Genomic DNA, 15167 nt, shown 5'->3' on the forward strand with positions numbered 1-15167 from the left:
TGATGAAAAATGTCATCTTCTACCTTCTAAAATAGTCCTTTAAAAGTAGATCTGGTTAAACATATATACAGATATGTGACATTGATAGTAATAGAACTTCATATTAGAATGGTAGAAATGAAAGGTAAGCTGGTATCTATTAAAAATGTATATCAAAGATTTTTTTTGATTTTTGTCTTTCAGATGATGGATGCCATCAAAGGAACAATGACTGAAATTTATAATGATCTTTCAAAAAATACCACTGGAAGTACAATAGCTGAGGTTAGTGTAAGATTTAAAAAAAAATACTGCTTCTATTTAACTTTGAAAGTTGTGAAAATAAATAACTTTATTTCACATGGTATAAAAATACCAAGTAACCATACAGTACTGTGTAGCTATTCCTATAACACATTATATGTGAATGCTATCTAGAGATCATAGCTTTTGTGCTGTTACAGAAGTAATGATTAGTGTGGTAGAGAAAAACACAGAAAAAATATCAGGTGGGCTCTATAAGATAAGCAGAAAGATCCTTAAAGGTATTTTGTCTAGCTTCTGTTGAGGATTTCTTTGTATCACCTTGTTTAAAACAGAATTGAAGTTTTTTTTTTTTTAAATTTCAACATTTTTTGGTCAGCTTCTTAAAGCAAAAAGATGCCTACCAAACGATTTTAGTTTACTTGTAGTGCGGTAGTTTATTCCAGTTATTTCATTATGACCATCAATTTAATACTTTAGAAAAAAATGCTGTCCATATTATCATACAGTGTTTACTACTCTTTAAAGAGTTTTCTTTAAACTTGGCAAAAGCAGATTGAACAGTGTAAACTATGAATGAATGTGAACAAGAGAAAGCTCAGAGTTAAGTGTGTAATGTTTTGTTTGCTTGTTTTAAGCAAAATAAGGAAGTTAAAGTTTTGAGCAACAATATTTGTATTCCCAATCCATAGCGAATGAAAAACTTGCTTTCCTAAGTCTGGTCTCATTAAAATAAATAACTAAGTAAATCAAATGGCACACCAATAAATACAAGCAAAACTGAGGAACAGATTTTTGATTCTGGTTAGAGAAATTAGAGACTCAACTAATTTTAGATAGAAGTCCAAATTTAATAAAAGTGCTTTTTGTTTTCAAACAATCCTGCACTTTTCATGGTAGGAAAATCTAGCAAGCAAATAGAATACTTTCCTCATGTTAATAAAAAGGAGCCTTAATGTAAGTGATGATCAAGTTCTTTATTATGGGCATGTTTTTCTGTATAATAGTTATGTATTCACTGCACCCTGTTTATTACTACTACATATTAACTTTTTAATATTTAGATTCGGCGTTTGAGGATTGAGATAGAAAAACTTCAATGGTTACATCAACAGGAACTCTCAGAAATGAAGCATAATCTAGGTATGAAAGTGACAGTTCAAAATGTTGTGTCTATCTTTTGTCCCAAATAGAAAAATTTAAATGCTAGAAGTATACATTGTCTTCATCATATGATACTACAAATTAGCCATGTCAAGGACAGAATACCTTATAGAATGTGCTGTGTTGATGTCAGTGGATACCGTTTCAATCCATACACAAAGTACTTTTGTCTGTGCATAGTAAATAACAGGTGTTCAGTCCTCTGAGACAAATTTAGGCCACAGAGAGTTTTTGATAGGACAGAAAAATTGTTTTTTTTAATGCATCATTGGATAATCCCTCTTCAAGAGATATTTTATGCTGATTACTTCATAGTAATGAAGTAGGAAGCTGGCAAATGTTGCTCCAGTTTTTCAAGAAGGGTCTTGCTGTTGGAGGGGTGAACAGAAAATTCATCTTTCTTTGTATTTTGATTAGAACTGACAATGGCTGAAATGCGTCAGAGTCTGGAACAAGAAAGAGATCGTTTGATTGCTGAGGTGAAGAAGCAGCTGGAAATGGAAAAGCAGCAAGCAGTGGATGAAACTAAGAAGAAGCAGTGGTGTGCCAACTGCAAGAAAGAGGCCATCTTTTATTGCTGTTGGAATACTAGCTACTGTGACTATCCCTGCCAACAAGCTCACTGGCCTGAGCATATGAAATCTTGCACACAGTCAGGTAATCTTACTGTGGGTTGCATGCTTCGTAGCTGAGGGAGTTAGGGTGGGCGTAACACACAACGACTCGGTATTCCTCATTTACATGGGTGGAGATGCGCCTGTGAAGAGCGACTGTGGACCGTCACACATGAGTAGTGGCTATTCTTTTCTTCTTTTCCTTTAGCTACTGCAACACAGCAAGAAACTGATACTGAAATTAGCACAGAAACATTAAATAAATCATCACAGCCCAGTTCAAGTGTGCAGCCTACACCCACAGAAACAGCCAGCACCCCCAAGGAGAAGGAAGTTTCAGCTGATAAAAGCAAAGAGAGTGTTACAGTGAGTATCATTATGGTCACTTCAAACTAAAATAGCATGTAAGATTCCTCTGAAACCTACCCCTAAAGGCTTCCCTGGATCAGCCAGGAATTTGTAACCATTTGCGTATTTCAAACAGTGTGATCTGGGGAGTAAGACAGGGAGTTTTGGTTTGTTTGTTTGTTGTTGTTGTGTTTTTTTTTTTTTCCTTCATCTTGGCAAAAAATCTCCTTCTGTCCTCTGGGAACACCCTTTCCCCTTCACTCATTCCCAATAAAACCTTGTGTTGGCTTGACTCATCCTTCCAGCCAAGGGGGACTGGACCTCTTTCTCTCTCTCTCTCCAGGACCCATCAGTGTAGCTTCTGGTCTGGATCTTTCGATACAAGTTGCCTTCTGATAAGCAATACTGACTGCAGCACTTCCAAGCCCTTCTTGCCTGGGGGTTCAGAGGCCAAGCTCAAGACCTGCATTCAAATCAACTTACTTTATCACAACAGACTGCCACTAGGGTACCACAATGTTCCATAACACTGATACAACAGTTCACCTGGATCTACAGTTAACGGAGCAGTGTGCAGTTACGAAATCCTCCATAGCATCTACTCTGATAGTATTCAGTAGGCAAGGATGAGCAAATGCTCTAATAAAAGGGACTTAACATTGCATATATAGAAAATGTTTATAGAGAAGATTTTGCTTTATAGGTAGGACTTGACTATTAGCAATTTCAGCACCGTTTTTCTTCTGCCCTTGCAAGATTTATTAAATGAAAAATTTTATGGGGGGGGCTGATCCTTCAAACCCTTACACATGATCCCCTACATCCGTAGGAACCTTGTTGTATTTTAAAATATTAAAAGCAAACTAATTTTGTAGTATTGTGATTCCAGCATGATGTCTCATTGAGATAGTCCTCTAGAATTGGGAAGCATAGTAAACTAGAGAGCTGTGTTCATTTCTTGACACTTTTGCTACTACTGTCTGATGTTAGATCTTTGGGCTTGACATGTCATCTAAGGGATTAAGTTGGGAAACATTTAAAGAGGGGAAAAAGGATGTGCTGTTCCACCTGAATTCTTTGGGGAAGTTAGTTGAACTTTGGCTCAGTTGAAGTTCGTACGTATTGTCTGTGGCAGCACAACTTTTGAATTACTGGAGAAATACGGGATGGGATTACCTAAAACTTTTGCCAGGGAATAATCCAATTATACTAATCTGGAATTGCTTTCACATAGGTGTTCTACCTGAAACATCATGCTGTATACATTGATCATGTTCATAATTTGAATTTTGTTTTATTAACAAAGAAGTAACCTGTGAATTCATTAAGATACAAATTTTTAACACGAACAAAACATCCAACATAAATTTCATATTATAATAATAATGACTAGGTGGAATTTATGTAAAAGCTGAGACTTTTACTGAGGTTACCTGTGCTGTCTCTGCAGATAGCAACAGGTGTGACAAGCAACCAGCCTATAAAACTGGTCCAGGTACCGCAGACCACCACCTATATTCCAACTACTCAACCCACAATTGTAAGTACAATATATCATTTAAAGTCTGCAGTAGTACTGTTCCTGGCATTAAAATTGCTCAGTATTTCTGGGGGGTTGTCTCCGTACGCTGTTCTATCAAGATATGAATTCACTGGTGTAGTCTCAACTTGCAGTGCAAAATGTCCTATTTTGCTGTGCAACATTCCACCCTATCATTTCATCCATTGATTATTACAAAGATTGAGAAGCTCTCAATAAGAACAGCTAAGGCACTGAGGACAGTCAGACTTCCATTTTTCCTTATTGTGTTAGTTATTTGTCCGTTTCATGTATATACTTGAAAACAACATCAATGTAAATATATAGAATTCATTTAAAATATCTTTTTGTCTATGGTATCCTAAAGAGATTTAATGAATTCTGAGCTATGCTTGATATTCCTGTGACATCTCAGTAACTCTGGAAAAAAAATATGCATTCAGCAGTAGTGTATCTCCCATGCAGTATTGCACATTAGCGTTATGAAATTACGAGAAATAGCATTGCGTTCAGACCTGTTTTTTTCCACTGAAAACTTTACCAAGGACACTTGAATACCCTAGTATCAGTCACCGGAGATGGGACAGAAGTGAGTTTGCTTTTTTTGGATTTTGTACACCATACTATCACATTCTTTCAACTCGTGGTGTTCTGCGGTGTTCACTTCAGAGTCAGCACGGCAGCTGAGCTGACATTCTTACCAAAAGAGAAATGCTGATACTGCACTGGTAACTGAACTGCATGCCTTGTCTCAGTGGGGGGTTCAGCTGAGAAGCCCATGTTTGGGTAACTTCATTTTCTGCCTGAAGTTAGATAATTTAAATTCATTTTCATCCTGTGACTGTGAGGCCTGGTTTGCTAAGTTTTCTCTCTCTGTCTTTCTCTCTCTCTGTGTTCACACAGACATGCATGCACCTTTCCCTGCCAGCTGCAGCATACCACACCTGTGTGCATTGGAATACATGCACCTCCACACATACACGCGGTGTTTCATAGCCATCATACTCCACACAAAAAATGTATTGCTTATAGTGGCTGTCATTACTTGTCACATTCCTAAGCATTTTTACTCAACTCATTTCGTCTCAACTGAGAGCACTGTGCATCTTTGCAGGATTGGCATGAAGTTACTTGGACTGAATTCCCATAACAAGGTTTTGTGTGTTTTAAAGTCAAATAGGAAACATCAGTGAAGTTAGGTTCTTTTGTGAATAGCTGAGAGGTTCTAAGATCATAAAGTGGTTTCGTGTAATATTCAGAAAAATGGCAGTTACCTTCATCAGTTTTCTGTAAAACAAAATGTATTGAGTTATGTAAAGCGTAAGTGGAACATCTGAAAGGTTTCAACCTTTATTTCTGCATGTTTAAAACTTTGTACACGTATATGCATTAGTCTTGCACAGCTACAGACACCTCTGTATTCTAACAATTGCACGTGCAATTTAAATAATTTTAAACCTTAGTGCATGTTTAATATGTATACAAAATGTACATATGTGAAAAGCTGGCAGAGGTGGAGAATTTACCTCTCAGGGAATGATCCTAACACATTTAAGGAGTCTTGCACATTCCATATCCCGTTCACTCTAATAACTGAAACTTTTTTTTTTCATTTGTGTAAGTGTGTATATTTAAAAGACAACTGTGGCAACCTTAATTTCCCCGCCTATAGCACTAACAGTGACTTACACAATGGCTTCCTTAGGGTTCAATTTGCACTTTGTTTCCAACTAGGAACTTCTCCCCTCTGAACAACTTCCAGTATATCTTCTGGGTACCATTTCCACTGAACTCTCTTTACACATCTGAAATCATTGTAAAATGACAACAATCTTGAATTTATTTAGAAAATTGGTTTCGTTTTGGTTTTTATTCTTTCTGCAGTTAAATATTGTAAAAATCTGAATTCATCATCTTTGCATTCCAGGGAATGGAATGAGTAGGCTTCTGGAAGGCATAGACTTTGTCACAAAGGAGCTGATAAACACTCTAGGTTGTAATCCATCTCAGTAGGGATATTCACAACCTTTGGTGAATACCATCAAGACACTAATGTGATTTCTTAAAACAATGTGGGGAGACGTTGGGCTTCAGTGAACTTGTATTTCTTCTTCCATGTTCTCTCTGGAACTTTACACTAACAGTAAGGGGAAGACCTGGGCATCCCTTTCAGATATCTCAAATTCTCACTTCTTGTTTCTTCCACTAAATATTGTGAACTGAAATGGATGCATTTGTTTGATCACCAGTTGTCCATCACTGGAATTGTATCAAAACATACTTGCAATTTGTGTGTTATAGACATTTCTAAACTTTCTCACGTTTTTGTAGGAAAGTTAAGATACAGGCTTAAGATTGAATAAATCGTTTTCCAGATCTTCCAGAGTGATGTGACCGTTTCCAGACTGTTTAACGTTCTTGTGCCTTTGTCTCTGCATCTGTAGAATCAATTACCACCCATGGAGATGTCCTGAAACTTCATTTGTTAAGATTTATAAATCATGATCTGTATGATGGAAGTGAAAAATTTATTCTATATTAGTATTTTTACGGGGAGTATAAGACAATTCCCAGTAATCCTGATGTTTTTGTTATCTATTTGTGTAAAAGTTAAGTACTTTTTTGTTTAACCGGATGTTCTTTGCTCTCTTCTGTGTAGACTGAATGCATGGAGGAGTTCCTTTTGGGAAAAAGAAAAAGAAAAAAAAAAGAGATTTAACTAATGTGTAACAGGAATATACTTATAAACAAGGGTATTTTTGTACTCCAGTTTGATTCGTCAAAACTTTTTTCAAATGACAAAGGATTTTCTTAGCCCTTTTTTGTCTCCCCATGTATTAATTTGGGGAAAATATGTAACTGGACGTAGTAACTTTGAAAACCTAATTCTCCTAGCATAGGCAGAGTGTGTACATTACCTATAGGAACAACTGTCCCTGTAATTATGAAGTAGTAATAATACAGTAAAAAACTCTTGGCTCTAGGAAAGTAATATACTACTTTCTGCCTTGGAATAAGGTAATATTGTGGTAATAAAGGTATTAATTCTTGCACAAAATTGGAACTTGTTCTGGATTTTCCCTGGAAAATAAATCTCTATTTCTGTGGTCATGTTAATATGACCTTTAACATAACAATATGTTTCTCTTGGTTTTAATTCACAGACCATTCCTGTAGTGGTAAGTCCTTCTGCTGGGACAGTAGCAATGAGAACTGGAGTTCAGTATGTTCAGACCACAATGCCAGTCCAAGTACGAAGAGTCTAACTGCTAACAAGAAGTCCATACAATTGTTGGAAAAAATAAATCTAATAGAGATGTGAAAAATAAACACAGTTCTTTGGATTAACCTCAAAGGTTCAGACTTTAGCTTTGTATATGTGTACAAAGCATTAACTACACTACATTAATGTAAAGCATTAGCGCTGGCTTAGAAAAGCTGAGGACAGGTAAGATCCGTGTTAAATCTATGCTTCTTTTGTAAATAATGTACAATTTGTGGATGTCATTAGAGTACCATCTCCTTTTTATATTTGTATTGACTTTAACTTATAAAGAGTGTTTGAAGTTGGAAAAGAAAGGTTTAAAATAGCCTTATCACAAGCTAATACTGAAAACTGGTCTCAGAAAATTGCAGTTGTGCATCAAATAATATAATCAGGAGAATATGAACAACTTGATTTGCATTTGGATTGAAAACAATTTCTGCACTTTGAAACTCTTGTAGAATTTCTTGTTGAGCAACCAAATGACGAAGGGTATCTTTTTTTCTGTTAATTGTATTAGGCGAATTACGACATTTCCAATCTGTGGACCTGAAATACATATTTACATTGCTTTTTACAGTGACCAGACTGTTAAAATTGTTTACAAGAGACAAGTTAAAATTTCAGCCTAATATCAGGAAAGTTTGAAAGTGTAATACCAGCTGGTTGGTGGCATTATTTCTTATCGCTAATATCAAAGATGAGAAGGGGTTTGGGTTTTGGTTTTCCTGTGCTTCACAGTTCAGTTTTATTTTCTTCTTCCTCTTCTTCTTCTTCTTCTTTCTTTTTAATCCTCTCAAAAGGATTTTGAAAAGCTTTTCAAATGGAGCAAGAGCTAGGTGTGGAGAAAAACATGGATCAGGAAACATGGGCAAAGGACTTTTGATGCTGGGCCAGAGCATGTATTATTTATATGATGGAATTTATGTTTTTATGTAAGCATGAAACAGTACAGTATGAGAGAAAGTAACCCATGAAAATGCTGTCTGTTACACTTATACTGTAGTACCATTTTGTATGTTGTGTAAAACGAAAGCATTGAACAAAGCAAAGGTGATGTATGTATATGAGAAAATTAATTGTATGATATCATTCCAGTACATTCTGTTGTACATTTTAGTCATGTTGATTTCTCCCATTGTTTATAAAAGAATGCGGTTTGTACAGTCTCCAGCTAGTACCCATATTAGAGGGAAAAAAGTATTAAAAGAAAAAAGCGAGAACAGAATTATTCGTGAATTGCAGTTGTGTCAAAAATAGCCTAGCTGGCCTTATTTGTGAAGCATAATTGCTTTTAGCATATGGAAGTATTTTTTCACATTTTCTTTGTATAAAATTTGTATTAAACTTAAATATCTTTTTTGAAAATTGTGTTTCTTTGTGACTAAGACAGGTGACACGCGATATGCTTTGGGTTTCTCCAATTTTTCAAGAAACTTCACACTTTTTTATTAAACAGTTTTAGAAAAATGTTTTGTGTTCCTGAATTTCCAGTTCCATTCTGTCTGGATGAATGCTCGTTTCTGCACAGTCTCCAGATCATAGCTAATTTTGCTTATGTTGGGATTTTCTGCCTCAGAAATGTGGGACCTTTGAATCCAAGCCTGTCAGATTTGAGAAAAAACAAAGCAGTGTTGGCAGTCTGTAAGTAACAAGCCACACGTATGTATAAAACTCACTAGCATCTCATTTTAATAGCAGCTAAGGTCCAGTGCTTGTTGTGTAACATTTATTCGTCTGTTGCATTGGGGTTGGACACAAAGGATTGATACGCATAGCTCGTTAGGTATGTTTGTGAGTTGAGGTGGGGACTTCCATGACAAGTCCTGCTGTAGTCCTCTGCCAGGGCATGAACTAGGGCAAGACTGCTACGTGCCTCTGTTAAAAGAACCAGAGGGAGCTGAAATAGCTCATTATAAAATCTTACTACGACTATTCTTTTAAAGTTCCTATTTAGTTACCTGCATTTATAAAATCAAACAATGTTCCCAGTGCTCCCGTTTAAAGAAAAGCACAAATCTTGCAAGCTTGAAATGATGTTTTGGCCTGCCCCATGTAGTTTGAATGTTGGATTAATGAAGTTGGGATCTCTGAAGCCTCTATTTCAGTGATCATCGTTATGATTTATTTTTATTTTAATGGGCATTTCTTTTTTCCCTAAGAGATGCTTTCTTTCCTCATATGGGATAATAGGTGACAAAATCCCAGCGAGGACTTACCAGGCCAGGGTGTCAAGGTATTATCTCAGATGTTCTGGTGACTAGTGTCCTCCCCCCATTTTAGCTGGTTATGGGATGAAGTTCAGTTTTCTGAAGATTTTATCTAAAGTGAGGGAAGAACACATCTCTGGCTTGGACATACCAGAGGAGTTGACATTGATGTGATATGAATTTAAAAGATTGGCTGTAACTTTATTTAATATAAATTCAAATGCCATGACTGGGCTTAAGCTGCATTTATCACTTGTGTATAGAGTACCTCCTACCCTATGGAATGTCTCTCTTACTTAGGAGCCAAGCTTGGGAAAGATTAGTGGGCTGGGTCTGCAACTTTAACTTTTCTGACTATTTATCTGTTGCAGAACCTGACTCAGTCCTGGCCTGAAGACAGCCAGACTCCTTAGTTTGGAGTCTGGAGGGGCTGCCCTTGGGTTGTCTGGCTGCAGAGGGCAATGCCAGTGATTAGGTGTTCAGTTGCTGGGGGCAAGGAGTAGTGTAAATAATGGGAAGCCTTTTTGGCCATATACCATTTTGGGACAATTTGTCTTCACTCTTCAGCTACAGGCAATGGATATGCCTCAGGTTTTCCATTTTGTGTTATAACCTACTAGGAGACATGGGCATATTACTACTGATTCCTCTAGTTTTGTGGAGAAAATTAACTTTTCTTAGTTTGAACTTAGAAATCTCTATATTCTGTTCTTGCATTATCTCCTGGGCCTTCAGTTGGAGGAAGAGATGGACACTGGTGTTCCTTATCTGGGCCAGTCATCTCCAAAGCTTTACCAAGAGATGGCGATGTGTTCCTAGCTTTACCGCACCTTCAGGAACCCTGCACTGGTCAGAACATGCTAATACAGCATTCAGGCTGCTCTGAGGTTTTGCTTTAGTCCCCCAGATGGTATGATGTGGATGGAGTTTACCATAGCAAAGTTTCCTAATACAAACCTGATGTTAGTATATGGGTGTGATGAGCAGACAGATGAAGCTGAATCAATGCCATGCAGCTGTAACTGCTGCGGTGGCAACAGCCCGGCTCTGGCAGCTCTGGCTGGAGAAGGGGGAGCTTTGTGGGCTGGCTAAGAATGTAGAGTTTAAGAATTTGCCATCAGTTGTGCTGTCACCTTCTTGTGCTGATGCTTGGTGAATTAGGTTTTCAGTGCTTAAATCATGGAAAAGTGGTTATAGAGCAGAGAAACACGGAGTAAACAACAGCAACACAGCCCTTCTAGAGCCAAAGGCTCCAACTTTCTCATCCTCTTCAGTACTGATGTGTCAGTTCAGAAGGGGTGCTATAGGCTCTGCTAGTCATGCTCAGTCTAAGCTAATCTATAACCAACTGAAGTTCTTTACAGAGAGGTGGAGCCATGCCACCAAAGTCCCTCTGAATAACCCTTTCTTTGTGTGAATGACAGAGGATAGTTTTTAAAAACAACTGTACAGTTGCACCTTAATTGAAGGTATTAAAAAACCTCACTAAACCAAGATTTTATTAAGCAGCTTTTTAAGATTTTGTCTAGAGGAGGCTTATAGCGGAGCCCAGCTGCCATCATGTGGAAAAACGCGAGAACTGCAAGGAAAACAAAGTACAGGAAATTGGCAAAGTAATCACGTGTTCTTCCATCCCCAATAACGAGGTACATTTTTGCAACAACTTTCGTTACAGTTTTTTGGTTATTTGACAAAATGCTATTTTGATATTGCATCTGAATTATTCAAAGCTTGGCAAGGCCCAAGTGTGATTTTTGGCAGAGCTGTTTTTAGAAATGGTTCAAATCCAAGTTCTGTTTCAACTAAATAACCGAAAGTTTTAAGACAAAGAGACCTAAGAAGATAGCATCCTTTCCTGCCTGCCATCTCAGTGTTATTTTTGGTTGGTAAGAGGTATTTGCTTTGTGTTACACTCCACAAAACGAATGACTTGCTAGAAGTGGCAGTTGAGAGCAGATGGGTGGGGAGACCCTAAGGATAAAGTTGGGGGGGGAGAGGGGGGAGGGGAAGGGAAGGAAATATTTTGTTTCAGTCCTTCACCTGAAGAGGATGGAGGGGAGAAAGGTATGTGGATCAGTCCCTGCAAAATACATTAGGCTTTTGCAAAAGGAGTACGTTATGTGAGTGCAGTTTGGCAAGTCATTCTGTATAGGCTCCAAGAATGAATGAGCACTGCTCATCAGAGAGCTAGGAAATGTACCTGAGCTTTAAGCCAGGCAAAAGCACAGGCAGAACTGAAATTTGACATGATGAGCAAAAGGTGCTCTTAGAAAATGGAGTGACAATAGCAAATCTATTAAATTCCTCTCTGAGGCAGCACTTGCAGGGACTAGAGGTGAAGGGAAAAGCAACCGTGCCCAGAAAGCCTGTTTACTTTCACTGTCTGCAGGGAGAATTCCTTGATACTCGATTCCCAATGACAGCATAGGTCATGAATCTGTCTTCAAGTCTGATCTTTGTCGTGATTGCAAGTTTTCCATTGTGTGTGTTGCTTTGTGTGTTACTTCTCATTTTAAGTGTTCTGTATGTTTGCTGTTTTCAGGACAAAAGGACTTCACAACTCAATTTGCTGTGGCCTTTTGCTCACTTTTCAACAATATAAGTATCTGAAACTTGGGAAAATAATCTCCAGGTTTCATTCTACTTATAGTTTTATATATTGAAATAAGCCTGTTAAAATTAAACTGATATCTTCTTTAGAGTCCTGGCATGCAAGAAAACCTTATGGTGAAAAGTGGAAGAGAAAGGATACTATGAATTATTGTGGTCTGTTTCTGCACAGTACCTTGTAAGTCTGCTGAATAAATAGCATTAGATACGAAGTTCTGGTCATGCAGAAGTTAACTGAAGTTTCATGGATAAAACCTTGGCCCTGATGAAGCCCACATACAGTATGTTACCTAAGAATAACTACAGTAAGTGAGGAAGGTCCTTACCTGACAGAGAAGAGATGATCAAGAAACACCAGAAGAGAAGGAAAAGGTAACACAGCAACATTAAACACTTCTAGGAAAAGCAAGAATTGCTCTGGCTTTTAGAAGCTGCTTTTAAGAGCCAAGTGATAATGTATCTGTATGAATTTATCTTCTAGTCACTGCAGTCTAAAGTGCCTGCAGCAGACCATCAGCACTTGTGTTGCTGTTACAGCAATAGATTAGATACATACTTATTGTAAGTCAGCATTTGAAACTCCATCCTTTGTAAGAAGTATGTAACAGGTGAATTACTGCCATTAATTTCATAATAGAATAATTCAATGATAAACTTGGTCAGATTTTTCTCCCATATCTGAGAAGTTTCTGGCCGAAATAGGCAACCCACATTATGCAAGTTTTTCGTTCATTGCTTTGGGAAATTATTGAAAATGTAAACAGTAAACATGCTGTGAGGCTGTAATAGTGTAGAAAATACATTTAAAATGCTGTAAAATATTTTAAAAATGGTTTCCAGTGCGTGTCTTTGCAATTAAATTATTTTGTCTTTTATAATAGATTGGTCTGGCCACGTTGGGGTTTGGGGAGGAGGTGTTGGAACCACAAAACCTGCAGCTGCTCCTGAGGAAAAATGAGTTTCTTTTCTTTCCTTGATCACAACTCTACCAAATCAACAGGAAGGCGGGAAGGTGCTTTACCATTACTGGTGTGGGTTTTTTGTTTTGTTTTTATTTTTAGCACTTATTCATTGTGCTGATAGGAACAGACTGAAATGGAGGCAGTGTAGATGGCTGTGGTAACTCATCACAAGGCTGCTGCTCTGATCAGCAGGAGTTACCAGCTATTTTGGTGATACTGCCCCATGTGGGTGCTTAGAGTGGAAGGCTTATATAGTCCCACGTAACCCTTAGCTTTGCTGTATTTTGCAATGCCTGCTGTCTCTGAGAAAATGTCTTGATTTTTCTTTCATCCTTCTGGCAAAGGGTCTGATGTAGCTCTTTTGCTCTGCTATGGCAGAACAGGAATTCAGGGGTTTTTAGGGGTTCACATGACATGGTTTAAGGTGTAGGTTGTTAGTCCTTCTAGTATTGGCATTTTAAGTCCCAGATTTTTCAGACATCAAATACACGTGTCTGGGAGCCAAGTGGTACCAGAGGATCACACCAGAAAGGAAATCTTCACTCTGGCTCCCAAGTGAGACTCTGCTTCCTTTATAAAAGGTTAGGAAACCAGTTGAGATTTTGGCATACAAAGGGTCTGATTATGACATTATGGGAATATTAGCAATCAGTAATTGGTAGCTTTAAAAAGCTGTTTTCTTTTCTTCTGCAGCACTGTATTCATATGTCATCTATTTAACTATGAGGGAATAATAGTGCAGAGGATGTGATGAATATGACATGCCAGTTTAGAGGTGTTTTTGTTTTTTTTTTTTCCCTTGTTTGGAAAAGTATTTTGGTCAATGTTGGAGAGGAGCTGTGGCAGCAGCTACTGCACCCTCATACCTACAGTCCCATTCAAGACTCCAACCAGTGTTATCTCACCAGATATGTGTTATATCTCAACAGATATGTGTGATATGTGTTTCACATCCCCTTTTCTACTTAGGTTCCAACAAGTTTGAGTTAGAGGTTCAGAAGTGTACGAACATACTGCCACATTGTGTATCGTTCTGCCATTTTTTGGCAGAATTTGGTATCAGTCATCTTTTTAATAATGGTACTAACATGATTTGTTTGGTTTGTTCACCTCGGATTCAGCTATACTGCTACTTATTTGGGAATGTTGTCACACCATAGCTGTACTCTGACCTGGTTAATGATGTGACTGAGAAAGGATTTTATGCTGTAACTCTGTGCAAATGCACTGAAACAGTTGAAAATAGTAAGCTCTGTGTTTGTGTTCACGAGTAACAAGATGTTACAGATACATTGAAACACAGGTGAAAAGGCTGAGCAAAGCCCCTGTATGTATGGGGCATGCATGTGTTCCCAGGCCTGATGTATGTTCACAAATAAAAAGCTGTTACAGATACCTTCTTCCAGCCATCCGATTCCCTGGAACAGTAAATCTTCATGGTCTGGCTCTAGTGAGAGATGAATACCTGCTACTGTGACTAGGAGGAAACACTATGCCAAGTCTGACAAACAAGTGTTCCTAAAGCTGGTGTACATCACCCTCATCAGCTCTGTTATCTGTGGGTAAGTAAAAATCATTAGCTGGGGGAGGATATATGGAGAAACAGTAATATAGTAAGTGGAGCACCAGCAGGCACTAACAGAGAACAAAATGCTGCCAAGAACTTTGGAGGCAGAAACAACAGAGTTTGAGAATCTTTGAATGCACTCGGAAAGCAAAATCTTCTAAGAAGCCTCACGGGCTGGGTGGGAATCACTCTTGACTCAAATAAGGTGTTAGATTTGGAGTATCAAGCAAGAGCAATTAGCTGATTGACAGGGTGTTAAAAGCTGAAGTTTTGCTTTCTTAGGAGTCTGCTATCCCTGGCATTTGTTCCTCTTTCAGAAGTTTTATTCATAGATGTGCTTATCTTGCAAGTATCTGTCAGTTCTCCAGTTTGATTTCTTTGACTTGTGATAAAACTTCCTACCTGTGACACTCATACACAGCTGGAAAACCTTGAGGGAAAAATTCTACCAGTTGTCGCTCAGCAGACGCTGGGACAAGCAATGCCTCTGCTAGAAAAATCACATTTTAATTTGTTTTCTGTTGTACTCAGCCCAGAGACCAGCTCTTTGCAAATATCTCCAAAGCATGTACTCACAGGATGGTTTCATTCATGCCTGTTGTTGATAAGTATGGCTAACATATTTTAAAACTGCTGGGCTGCAA

The 15167-nt window shown here is 37.9% G+C and overlaps 1 protein-coding gene across 16 annotated transcripts in view; it reads left to right on the forward strand.

Annotated features, from left to right (window-relative positions):
- The window catches only part of ZMYND8 (zinc finger MYND-type containing 8), an 80691-nt gene extending 72052 nt beyond the window's left edge, over positions 1-8639 (forward strand). For 6 of the 16 annotated variants that reach the window (XM_035548073.2, XM_035548076.2, XM_035548077.2 and 3 more), the window contains 5 exons: positions 184-264; positions 1308-1386; positions 1825-2064; positions 2230-2387; positions 3820-7041. In XM_035548073.2, the coding sequence (XP_035403966.1) occupies positions 184-264; positions 1308-1386; positions 1825-2064; positions 2230-2387; positions 3820-4098 (837 nt within the window). In that variant the 3' untranslated portion in view covers positions 4099-7041. Of the gene's footprint in view, positions 1-183; positions 265-1307; positions 1387-1824; positions 2065-2229; positions 2388-2712 lie in introns of all 16 variants that reach the window. The other 10 variants (XM_035548088.2, XM_035548087.2, XM_035548091.2 and 7 more) reach the window with 7 other exon arrangements.
- Positions 8640-15167: the final 6528 nt, after the last annotated feature.

Source organism: Cygnus atratus, chromosome 16 (assembly GCF_013377495.2).
Source record: "Cygnus atratus isolate AKBS03 ecotype Queensland, Australia chromosome 16, CAtr_DNAZoo_HiC_assembly, whole genome shotgun sequence".
NCBI lineage: Eukaryota > Metazoa > Chordata > Aves > Anseriformes > Anatidae > Cygnus > Cygnus atratus.